This window comes from Eulemur rufifrons, chromosome 5, assembly GCF_041146395.1.
Source record: "Eulemur rufifrons isolate Redbay chromosome 5, OSU_ERuf_1, whole genome shotgun sequence".
Lineage (NCBI taxonomy): Eukaryota > Metazoa > Chordata > Mammalia > Primates > Lemuridae > Eulemur > Eulemur rufifrons.
The window spans coordinates 10,224,058-10,237,058 of record NC_090987.1 but is presented as its reverse complement, the minus strand read 5'-3'; the positions used below and the strand labels follow the sequence as shown (position 1 = coordinate 10,237,058).

General features: G+C 41.6%; 1 protein-coding gene across 1 annotated transcript in view; it reads right to left on the bottom strand.

Moving 5' to 3' along the window:
• Positions 1-13,001, bottom strand: part of KDSR (3-ketodihydrosphingosine reductase) — a 35,552-nt gene that overhangs the window by 6,953 nt on the left and 15,598 nt on the right. Inside the window, exons 6-8 of the mRNA XM_069467917.1 lie at positions 12,271-12,462; positions 6,286-6,369; positions 2,355-2,438 (exon numbers count right to left, since the gene is read on the bottom strand). Coding sequence (XP_069324018.1) covers positions 2,355-2,438; positions 6,286-6,369; positions 12,271-12,462 — 360 coding nt within the window. The remainder of the gene's footprint in view (positions 1-2,354; positions 2,439-6,285; positions 6,370-12,270; positions 12,463-13,001) is intronic.

The window sequence follows — 13,001 nt, the reverse complement described above, 5'->3', positions numbered from 1 at the left end:
AAGTAATAAAATTCATCACTTTATTAAATCACAACCCTTGAAGACATATCTTCTTAATACCCTGTGTGACAAATGAGAAATGGGCACAGAGCAATTCTGCCAAGTTGCAGATCAAAGGATGATGGGCGCCCGGAAGAAAAGCCCTTGTGCAACTGTTTAGCAAGAGCTAAACTTGCTGCTTTTTTCACACTTGGGAACGTAGCAGACTTGGGGAAAAGAATAAAGTGAGCCTGTCGCTTCAGGGGAAACAACTGGCCACACATGCAGTCAATGTTAAAATCTGAGCTTTCAAGAACAAATTAAAATTTGTGAAAACTAGAATCCACCATTGTGAGACTGTCAGCTTCTCAATACATATAGACTTTTATGATAAAACCAGCAGTAATATTGATGAATGTCATTTTTTTTTTGGTCATTCAGTGAACCCATATTTTCCAAATGACTAATGCATAATGTTACAAAATCATGAATGGTTAAAAGATCCATTCAAAGTGCAAGACAGACCAATGGAATTTAATGTAACAGAGAACAAAAAGTTCATTGATGCGGTTTCCAATTCCATATTGCAACTAACCTTTAAGAAACTACCATTTGTTGAGTTTGGGTTTGATATCAAAAAAAGAATGTCTACAATGATCTAAAAAGCCTACTAAAATACCCCTCCTTTTTCCAACTCCGTAGGTGTATAAGGCTGGATTTTCTTCACATTATTCAATCACAATAATGTATTACAACAGATGAATGCAGAAGCAGCTGTGAGAATCCAGCCGTCTCCTATTAACACAGACCTTAAAGAGACTGGTGAGACTGTGAAAGATGCCACTCTTGTCACTGAATTTTTCTTTTGAAATATAGTAATTTTTGTTTAAAAAAAGTCACATTAAAATGCAGTTTATTATTATTTTAAATAAATTAATATATTTTTTTAAATTTCACAGTTTCAATTCCTAATATGGCAAATATCAATATAATCTGTAAATAAAGTTCTCTGGGATTGTCAACAACCTTTATGAGTGTAAGGTGGTCAAGAGAAGAAAAGGTTTGAAAACCACCAGATTAAATGAATCCTGCCAAAACATTAAGAGCTACTGAAGATCAATAAAAACATTGAGTGGTTTTTTTTTTTTTTATTTGAGATAAGCAGGAAAAACAAAGTCCCACCCAAGCCACTTATGCCATTTTCCTACGTCTTTTAGTGCACTCAGGGCAGAGTTCTTCACACCTGTACATATTTTCACAGATTCGGTATTTCTTTTACTCTGCTCAGTGCAGCCTGAGGCAACAGCACTCACACTACCTCAGGGCTGTCCCCGGTATGCTGATACCCTCATTCCAATGGGCCTAAAGATTTTCCAAATTCAATATGGTTTACAGATACTCCTCATAAATGTGTATTTTTCTCCATGTGGGGTTAACAGGAATGTTGTAAAAAAGCATGTGGCACATATGTTGTTCTATAAAATAGCACATGGCTTCTAAAGATACCCTTTTTGATTCCGAGTAAACTCAGTAGCCCAAAAAGCACATGATCTGGGAGGACGGGTGATGGGCCCAGTGGGCTGGTCGTACTTTCTTATTAGTTAACTTTTGGGAAAATGATACTGGGAAGCAGGAAGGGGAAAGAAAAGTCCTTAAACAAGAAGTCTGGCAATAAGGTATCTGAAATACTCTAAAACTAAAAACATTGTGAGGAAAAAAGAAAGAAGGCAACAAAAAAAATATATAGTATATAGTATAAAATATGTAGTGTTTACACATTATAGAAAAATCTCTTCTCAAAAAGATTTTTTATTTTAGAGACAAAGTCTTGTAGGAGACCCTGCCCGCCCAGGTTGGAGTATAGTGACACAATCATAGCTCACTGCAGCCTCGAACTCCTGGGCTGAAGTGATCCTCCCACCTCAGCCTCCCAAGTAGCTAGGACCACAGGTGTGGGCCACCATGCCTGGCTAATTTTTTTATTTTTTGTAGAGATGAGGTCTTGTTATGCTGCCCAGGCTGGTCTCAAACTCCTGGCCTCAAGCAATCCTCCTGCCTCGGCCTCCCAAAGCTGTGGGATTACAGTCATGAGCCATCACACCTGGCCTCATTTTCTTTTTAAATAACCAAAGTCCCCAGACATCCTTACCGGTAAATCTGTTCCTGAGGTTAGGGTACATAATTAGTTTCCAGGAACCTACTAACAATAAAATCTCGAAGTGAAAAAAAGTACAGTCCAATATTAGATATAATGAATCTGACTAAAAAATTACAATAATTTATGTTTTGAAATAAGTCTTTGGACAAATATCTTTTCAGCAATGTAGTACTACAACTACAAATAGTATAAAAAACACAATAAGGATTTTACTTACTATGGCATCTTTAACAATTTGTTTGGCCACCTGTTCTGGTTTGCAAACAGATGAGGTCTCTGAAATGAGTCGAGTCTCCAAAGGCTAAAGGTGGAAAAAATGTACATATCAATATCATTATTGCCCATTACATCAAAAAATAAATTAATCTATAGTTTCATGATTTACAAATAATTCCAAACTTCCACTTCCGATAAGATTCCTATTTTTAGAATATGGCCCATCTGGATTCTAATCAGTTTCTACCTGGTTAATATGTAAAATTCAGCCTAGTAGCTGAGGCAAGACAAGGAGGCCCTTATCATTCTCTTAGGACATGTGTAGTCTCAGCGCCAGTGAGGACCACGGAAGCTGAAGTAAGAACACATCACTGCATTCAAGTTCAGAAGGACCCCCTCTTTGACTCCTAACTGATGGTGCTTATGCAAAGGCCAGGCCCTGTGTCCTGAGCAAGTCTGCTCCCGTGACCAGCACTCCATCTGACCACACTCTCAGGCCAGCAGAGGACTGCACTATGGGGACAGAGCTAAGGCCCTGGACAAGGAGAGCCCCAACCCAGCCCCTGTTCAACTGCAGCTGTTTCTTAAAGGACCTGCAGAGGTGGCAAAGCAATAGGACACTAAAAGGAGCCACTTATAAGACAACATGCGTTGGTCCCCAGTTTGGCTGCATGCTTTAGGCTGGTTCTTCAGACCCCAAACCATGGCCTTTTCTTCTTCAATAGGTCATCTCAACTCTCATCTAGCTCAAAAAGCCTTTCCTGAATTCTTAACTGGGAGTAATATCTCTCTCTCTTTTCTTTGAACATTTCTGCCTTAATATACATTGTAGCCATGTGTGTATTTGCATTTTTACCTCCTAAGTTTCTTATGGGCAAGGTCTTTTTTTTTTTATCTTTGATTATCCTTTGTGGTGACTTAAACGTGTGTGCTCAAAAATTACTAGAAAGACTTTTGATTAGGAGTTTCAAATTAAAGCCTCAAACTGCATGAGACTGTAAATTATATTTACTACATAGGCTTGAAAAAATTAAAGAAAACAAAAACCAGAATATATTTTCTTAAAATAGAAAAGTAAAGCACTTCATAAAAGTCAAGTATTTCTTGATGAACCTGAATTAAGAGAAAGGCCCTTTTGAAGGTGCCACTATTCATTCTCCCAGACCACCAAGTTGGCATGACCATGTAGATACACATTAGATTTAAAAGCACTATGGCGCCCCCTAAGGGGCACACAGAGCAACATCAAATTTTATTTACCCAAACAAGTCTGACCCAAAATTTTATTACAGGGGAAAAAAACCCAACTTAATCAACATCAGAAGCAAATCTTAAGAGAGAAATCACCACCCTTTGTCAGCTTTGGCTCCAAACTAAAAGACTGCGTACCAAATGTTGCAAATCTGCTTAGCAGATCTCTGCTTATTCTAAGACAGCACATTTGGCTTAAATTTACTTCTTTGAAATAGTAGTAATTTTAAAAGAGGCAGAGCCAAAGAGAAAAGAATAGCTTTTAAATCATAAACATCTTTCTGCAAACATACAGTCTATGGAGCCTAAGTGCCAATTTTTATGCTATGGAGATTCACACTTACAAAGCACTACTATAAAAGAGAAGAAAACAAAAATCTACAACTAAAATCGACCACAGTGGAAGGTGGTAAGTTCTGATTGATTCTTTTCTTCCCACTTTACTTACTGGTTTGCTCAGAGAGTGACTACTGTGTCACTAAGGCAAAGAGGGTGTTCGTAACAAAGCCTGACACTTGTGTTCAGCTCAGGGTGGTTGGCAGTCATTTTGTACAATGGGTATGTCCGGCTGTGGTAAGTGCTATGGAGACCCAAATCATCAGACCCCTAAATCATCTCCCCAACAGTGGCAGAAGATTAGAAGTTCACTAATCAGAGGCTCTTCACTCTAGAACAGCAGCCACCACTAAGAGTAGATATAAGGCACCTTGTGGGAAACTGGCACTGAATGGTGAGCTCTCCAGCCCCCTGGCCCTGCTTGGTTCTCACAACACAGACAGCAGGTCTTATTCTTCCCAGGGCTGGAGACTACATGATTCCTCACTAGGGAAACTGATCAAACCCGGAGAGAAGGTGGGCAGCTGCTGACACAGAGGAGTCTTCTAACGCTAACGAAGTGGCTGCGTTTCTCCTGATCCCCCTGTGGTAAAATGAACCGTTGAGAAGCCAGAGCTTTACGACTGGCATTTTAGTGCCTCACTCTTAAATATGGACAACCAAGGATCACCAGACATTTGAGGAAGCCTAAGATAACAACAGAGAAAAAGGAACTCAGAGGACACAGATAATACAAGTTACAGTGGGAAATTTTAAATAAGAAAATGATAATAAAAACAAGACTAAAAGCCCAGAATAAATATCCTTAGAAATAAGACAAAATATAAAATCCATAAAACAAGGCAAGAAGCTATAAAAAAAATTTCTAAAATATTCGGAGAAATGATATCTGAAAGAATTGTTATATAAGTCAGCAGAAATAAAATTTCGACAGAAAAGTTTAAGGATAAACTTAATAGAACTAGAAAGCAGAACAAAAAGACCAAGAGATAGAAAATGAAAGAAAGGAAATTAGAGGATCTATCTAGAAAGTTCAATATCTGAATAACACAAACTCCAGAAAGAATGAACACTTGAAATAATTTGGATGGAAAGAAATTATCAAAGTAATATAAAAAAAAGTCCCAGAACCAAAGTTCATGAGTTGACAAAAGAGCTCATTTGAGTATCTCGTATATGAAATGAGACGATTCCACACCAAAATACATTAAGTAAAGACAGAAAGGGATAAAAAACTTCCAGAAGATACATGGGTCCTACACAACGAGCTGGGACTTCACATGGCATCAGATTACCAGTGGAAACTCCGCAAGTTAGAAATCAATAAACACCCACAAAAATCTAGGAAACATTATTTCCAAACTATAATTCTATACCCAAAGAAACAATCCATCAAAAGTAAAGGGAAAATAAAGGCATTTTCACTCTAAAAAAAAAAAAATGTTACCTCTGATGTGCCTTTCTCAGCAAGTTACTGGAGGATAGATCCACCAAAACAAGCAGATAAACCAAAAAAGTGAAACATAACGGGATCCACCAAAGGAAAAGGCAAAGCAGAACTTGCAGAATGACGGTGAAGACAAGTCCTGAGACCACCGCTGGGTCTAGAATGACCAGGAAGCAGGAGGACCCCAGAAGAAACTTCTTTCAGGAAAAAAGAGTGAAACAGAATACCCATGTGCTCAAAGGGATCAAAAGGAGATTCTCAGTTCTGCCTGAATCTGGGGTTGAATCCGTTATATTCATAGACACACACAAAGCTAAGCAAATGAAAAGGCAATACAGGAAACGTCATTACAGAGTGGCTCAGGTGTGAAGAATGTTTATAAAGTCATATCATAAAACTTTAAATGCTGAATCTGATTTAACCAGCGATGGGGGGAGTACATAGGGAGTGGGGAACAGAAATGATTCTTAAATTTTGTCTTCTACAGCAGAAAGTCAATGAATAATTTCTATATCTTAAAAAAAAATAGCAGTATAAACATGTTAGTTAAATAAAGGGGCTGCCTGTTGGGAGCAGAAATTAGGAATGGGGGAGATGAGGCCAAGGGTTGATATTGGACCTCTAAAACTGTGTGACATATGTCTCTGATAACAATTTGAAAAAAATTTAAATTAAACTTTAAGAAAAGGGGGTGAGGGAAGAGAGGAAGGAAAGAAGGAAGATTTGCCTGGAGAACCGCAGGAAGGTCGTCAGAAACCAGCTCAGCGCTCTGCGCGGGACAGACACTCCATGTACGCTGCTGGCTGATGAAAACGAGTGTGAGCTGAAGAGCAGAAAGAAAGTCAGAAAGTGGTTCACCACATTAAAGACTGAAAATGGGACGCGCAGGAATACTGACCTTTGTTTTGTTTTCTTCGGCTAACCCCGGGGTGTCCGTGTCTGGCGGGTAGGCAACTGTGACGTAGACGTTATATGGCTTCACCTGCATTCAGAAACAACACGTGCACCTTCAGTAAACGGGACACCTGAGGCCCTGCGCTGCCAGCCGCACTGGCTGTCCTGATCCTCAAACTGCGGCGAGGCCGACAGGCTGATTCCATGAGTGGAGAACTACCATCAACCGCGCCGAGAGACTCCGCTCCACGAAGACGGCTCTGAAATGGCAGCAAAAAGCTCACCCCTACCTCAGCGGATCCGAAACACGGCAAATCACCTCCTTCTCAGTGTCCTCCACTCCAGCCACACAGGCAGAGGCCCGGGGAGCCGAGCAGACAGCGTTTTAAAAAGAAAAAAGCGGTCTGTTCACTTTCCCCGTGCGCTGCATACCATTCAAGCACTTCGCCAAGGCAGCGGGACTGGCCTGCTCCTCCCTCCTCCCCCAGACTGCAGATTTGTTTTCCCTTCAGGCTGCTTCTGCTGTTGCTATCGTCTACAAAATAGGCTGGGGTCATTAAAATCCCTTCCCCTGTGGCCTTGCTGTGCCCCCCAGGCCCAGCCTAGCACTGTACCTGTCCCTAAGAAGTTTGCTTATCTGAGAGCTCCCTGCCCAACCTCCCCTGACCATGAAGAGGTCAAGAGTCACTCCCTTCTCCACAGAACCAACAGAGAACACTCTCCTACTGGTTGCAACCCCCACGTCGGACCAGCCAGGTACCTCCCCTGTGAACAACCTCAACCCACGTTTACGTAAGGGAACTCTTTTGTCTTACCTAAAGCTCCATCTCACTCCCTGATACTCGAAACTCCACCAGGCCCCCACACCTACTCATAAACACGCCCCCCAAAATTACGGTAGACTCTTCTGCTGGGCAGGCAAGACTCGCCCTTCCCGAACCTCTGCTCAGCAGCGGCCCTGCTGCACACTCTTACCTTGCCCTGGTAATTGGGGCAATGGCTCCTACCATCAAAATCTCTTTGCCATGATCTCTGTTTGCTATTGGCTCGTGTTTGGTCCCCATGAAAACACCCAGGGGATCTGCAAGTGGACAGGCATAGTAGGTCACTGCACATCTTCAGTGGGGCACCTGAGCTGAGAACAGACAACACCGCTGCCTCATGCGACAGCCTCACAGAGTGAGCACCCACGGTCCTGTCTGATCATGTAGCCTTTCCTCCCTAGTTCCCTCAGGGAAGCACAGTTCCGAGCCCTGTGGCGGGAGCTGCAGGGGTCGGGGAAGCATGCAGAAGCGTATCAGCAGAAGATCCTGGCCAGCCACCCTGGAAAGCGCAGTAGCAAAAGGGAGATGTCTTTGTTGGTTCTGTTCCAATGCAACTAGGGCGTGGGACAGCCCGTCCGCTCGGCATCGCTGAGGCGTGCAGCTGCACGGCCCAGCTACACTCAGAAATAGCTCTGGACTGGGGCCAGGCAATGAGGCTGATGAGCAAGCAACTTCTCTTCCACTGTTTTTGAGATAGTGGCTTCATAAAAAAACTTATCTCCCACGGCCTTGCCCTGCATTGTACACAGACCAGAGAAAAACCCCACGAAACAGCCCATCCGCGGTGGTTAGCCCCTGCAGAGACTGACCCTGACTGCTCAGACACAGCTGTTTCTGTGCTGCTCCTCAGAAGTAAGGATTGTGGTACCTACACTAATGTCAAAACACTGCTTCTCAAACTCAAGGTTGTGGCTGAATTGCCGGAGGTTATACAGAGCTTTTCAGAACAGCTTTCTCATGGGGTGGGTCCACAGATTGCTGGGGTTAGGAGAAACCAGTCCAGCCCCGTCCTGGGCTGGTGTCCTCTCTACGACCAACAGGCCAAATGACGGCCAGTCTATGGCTGAATACCTTCGGTGGCTAGTCACTTAACCATTTATGCAGTCTTGTATTTATTCATGCAATGAATACTTATTGAATTACTACTATGTGCCAGTATCATTCTTAGAATGAAGCATATGAATGTGAACAAACAAACATAATCCCTGCCCTTGTGGAGATTCTAGTCTCCTGAAACTCTTGCTCAAATAATTTGCTAAAAGCTGAATACACCAATCTATATCTACACCTTCCTTCAATCTACTGATCTCATAACCCTATAAGAAAAGGAAATGAGGGTAGCTTGGCTTCACTTGCTCATTGTAAGAAAATGCTGACTCCCTGAGATACCACTTTTTCTAAGAATAGACAAGCCAGGTCTTCACTAGCTGACCTAGCCACTGTCTGCTTCTCCTCGTGCCTGTCACCTGGCCACTCTGTCCCCCGCTGTGTCCCACTCCCATCCTGCTATCACCTTCTCCCTTCTGCCTGGCCTCAACCTTAAACAGAAAGATAACTGACTGCTGGCTCAAGAATGAATTTATTATCAAAATAATACACCTAGAATGTGTGGTTCTTCATTCCATCAGAACAAAGACAGGGGGCTGGGTGGGGAGAAGATTATAGCTGTTTACACAAACAAACTCCAGAATTTAAGCTTTAGCTTACTCTCAGATTACAGTGGGAAGAGCTGAGAACCGGGGAGGGACATGATGGAGTAAGATAGGCAGAAAGGGGACACCTATCTTTTTGGTTTTTTTGGCTTGGTCTCTGCTAACATGTCTTTGGCTATTACCCACCTTAGAAGTCTGCTTTCCAAAAAGATAACCTTTTAAAATCTTTAAACAATATATTTGTTCCTAAAAGACTGTGTAAGAAAAAAAGACCACAAAAAAAAAAAAAAAAATCCCAACAAAGTATTCTTTCAAAATTACTCATTGTACCTACAACACTGCCAGGGCCCTACCTCAGTTTGAGGGCAAGGGGAGGGAGACAGGAAGACTTCAAAGTTAATTGAACTAAAAAGGATCACCAAAAGCACTTAGAGTTTGAGCAATTATATAAGATTTCATTTACAGAAAACATAACCACCTTGATCAAATTATCCAGGTTTCACAAAAAATACTACTATAAATTCGTAAGGAAACAATTGGTTTGATGCAAGCCTTACTACAAATGAAGTAGATTCTGAGGACTGAATTTATTTTCCCCCAGATCTACTTTTCATGGTATAAGTTAATTTTAATTTTTGTTCAAGTGAGGGCTTTTTTTTTTTTTTTTTTTGAGACAGAGTCTCACCCTGTCACTGGATTAGAGTGCAGTGGCATGATCATAGCTAAGTGAGGACAATTTTAATGGGGTCCAAATACTGACAGAAGTCAAGCCAACTTGAAAGTCCAGGCCAGCTCCCTGCAGCATGAGAATCGCATTTCTCACAGAGAGGCTGAGAGGACTCTCTCTGTACTAGCAATTCACTTTCTTTTTCCTCTTCTTTATTAGCATCTCTGCTCTACCCGAAGTGAAACCAGGCCACCCAGATTATATGCTTTGCCCTAAAATAGTGAATCCTGATACAACTCTGCAAAAAGCCCTAATGGGCAAATTTTTCATCTCCAAAACACCCCTTCACCTACATGGATTTGGAGACCAAAGTAAAAGGCTGAGGCAACTAACCAGATGAATTAAGCAAGCTCTGGCCTGCATCACCTGCTGCAAAAGAGATGTGCAGTCAAGAGCTTGGGCGTTGTTTCTATTTCTGTCACTAAGTAACTATGTGCCTTTCAGAAACTCATTGAATTTATAGAAAACTCACTTTTCTCATTTAAAAGGTGGCATGACAACATCTACCTCACATATTTCACAAAACTGTGACAAAGTTGGACGTGGTAGCTCATGCTTATAAACCCAGACTTGGGAGGCCAGGGTGGGAGGACTGTTTGAGGCCAGGAGTTTGAGATCAGCCTGGGCAACATAGTGAGACCCCTCTCAAAAAACAAAAACAAAACCCAAAACTGTGATAAAAAATAAAATGGTTATTCACAAAGGTACTTTTCAAAGTAAAGACTGTAAAAAAAATACCAGAATTCTTTGAAATTTCATAGCCATGTATGCCCTACTGGCTAAGCATATTGTAATGATCTATTATTGATTAAGAGTATTAAACCAGTTGTTAATGATGCAGTCTGTGGCTGGTTCCTTTGCTACGATAATGGCACGTTCTACCAGTCCCCAAGCAGCACATCAGGACTCAGCCACTGATCCACCAACTCGTCTGTACTGCGGTGCTCGTCTAACATCCAGGCAGTGTGGCTCTCCACCACACACCACCACGGTCTCTTCTGAGGATCTTCTAAACAGGGTTGGCAAACTATGGCCTATGAACCAAATATGGCCCTCTGCCTGTTTTTTTTTTTTTTTTTGAGACAGAGTCTCACTCTGTTGCCCAGGCTAGAGTGAGTGCCGTAGCGTCAGTCTAGCTCACAGCAACCTCAAACTCCTGGGCTCAAGCGATCCTCCTGTCTCAGCCTCCCGAGTAGCTGGGACTACAGGCACGCGCCACCATGCCCGGCTAATTTTTTGTATATATATATTTTTAGTTGTCCATATAATTTCTTTCTATTTTTAGTAGAGCCGGGGTCTCACTCTTGCTCAGGCTGGTCTCGAACTCCTGAGCTCGAGCGATCCACCCGCCTCGGCCTCCCAGAGTGCTAGGATTACAGGCGTGAGCCACCACGCCCGGCCTACTCTGTCTGTTTTTATAAGTAAAGTTTTATTGGAACACAGTCCCACCTGCTCATTTATGTATCGCCTACTATGGCTGCTTTCCTACCACCACAGCAAACTTGAGTAGTTGTGATAGACACCATTCAGCCTTTAAAGCCTCAAATATTTACAATCTGGTCCTTCACTAAAGAAGTTTTACCAACCCCTGATCCAAGTCATTAACCAGGTTTCCCAAAAGCACACTTAGTACAAGAGGGCTGGCCACAACGAATTCTCCTCTAGGTTTTGAAAATCATGATGTAGTGTTATGTTTCAGTATACAGTAGTCCCCCTTTATCTGCGGTCTCTCTTTCAGTGGTTTCATCTACCTGCAGTCAACCAAAGTCCAAAAATAGGTGATTACAGTAGAATAAGATATTTCGATAGAAAGAAAGAGAGAACACATCTACATAACTTTTATTATAGTATTTTGTTATAATTGTTCTATTTTATTATTAGTTACATCATTAATCTCTTACTGTGTCTAATTTATAAATTAAACTTTATCATAGGTATGTATATAAGGAAAAAACAGTATATATAGGGTTTGGTACTATCTGCAGTTTCACGCATCCACTGGGGGTCTTAGAACTGTGTATAGCAATAACAAAGTACTTTACCTTGCCTTTTTCAGTCTGTGATATAGACAGATACATATGGGATGCTCTCTAACCAGCCCCATGTGCCAATGATTAAGAAGTCTACTCATGCAGCTGAGGTGCAAGGTTCTATACATCATGACACACACTTATTCTGGTGCTAATCCTAACTACGCCCTTCTTCCACAAAATGTTCTATTAACTGTGAAAATACAAAGCATCTACTTTCCTCAACATTTCCTGAAGATATGAAAATATAAGTAGTAAGAAAGCCAAATGATTTTTTTATTCCAACCCTCTCATCTGACAGATGAGAAAACTGAGAGCGAGTTAAAATGACTTGTCTATAAGCTAAGAATTAGACAATAGCTGATTCAAGCTCTTCCCTCATTTTATTATTCAGTCACAAGAACAGATCTTTTTGTTGAAGAAAAATCTCCATAGAATAAAATGTCTGGTTAACTTTACCCATACTTCATACAGTATTGGACCAATACAATATGAAGATATTACTAGTACTCTCTGTGTATCAAATTAAACAGGCAAAAACCCCATAACCATTTTGCATCTGTCATAACTATAATTTTCATGCAATGAAAAAATGTTAACTGCAAAACTCAGGGTTGGAGTCAATTCTCTTTCATTAATGTCAAATCTACAAATCTCTAATTTAATACAGTAAAACGTAAAGAAGCTCCGAAGCTAAAGAGGAATGTAAATTGCTGAGCTGGGGGAAATAAATATAAAAATGAATACAACGTTTACCTCCATCTGCAAAGCTTCGGCCAATCCCCTTAAGGCAAACTTGGATGAAGAGTAGGCCGTGAAGCCGAATAGTCCTAACTGTCCCGCCTGGGAGGACACAAACACGATCCTGCCCACTCGGCGCTCCTTCATGGTGGTGATCACCGCTCGGCTGGGGTACACGCTGCCCAGGTAATTGATGCTCATTAATCTCTGCAGGGAACAAAGAGGCCACATGAGGAGTGAATGAGGTTAAAAGCCTCAAGGATGCACTCACTGGGCATTTAGTCTGCTTTCCAGATTTAAGTTCTTCAGTGAAAGCTCAACCGATCTGGGGTTTTGGGGTTTTGTTTTCTTTTAAGAGATGGGGTCTTGCTCTCTTGCCCAGGCTGGAGTACAGCTGATCATAGCTTACTGCAGTCTTAAACTCCTGGGCTCAAGAGATCCTCCCACCTCAGACTTCTGAGTCGCTGGTATCACAGATGCGAGACACCCTGCTCTGCTTAGATTTGTTGAATGAATGAATGATTAAGTGATGCTGCAAATGGGATGTGATATGAAGCCTACCACTGAAGCCTCAGGACCTACCATGTAAAGGCTATTTCAATCTAGTCTCGAATTCTCATGATGACAACAGGTACATCTTTGCTGAAAACTGGTCAATATTAGTTTTCTCCTTATAAAAAGTACATAGCATGTTGCAGGTAATACTTCTTTTTGAAAGATAGTTTTAGGAAACAGCTTCCAAATAT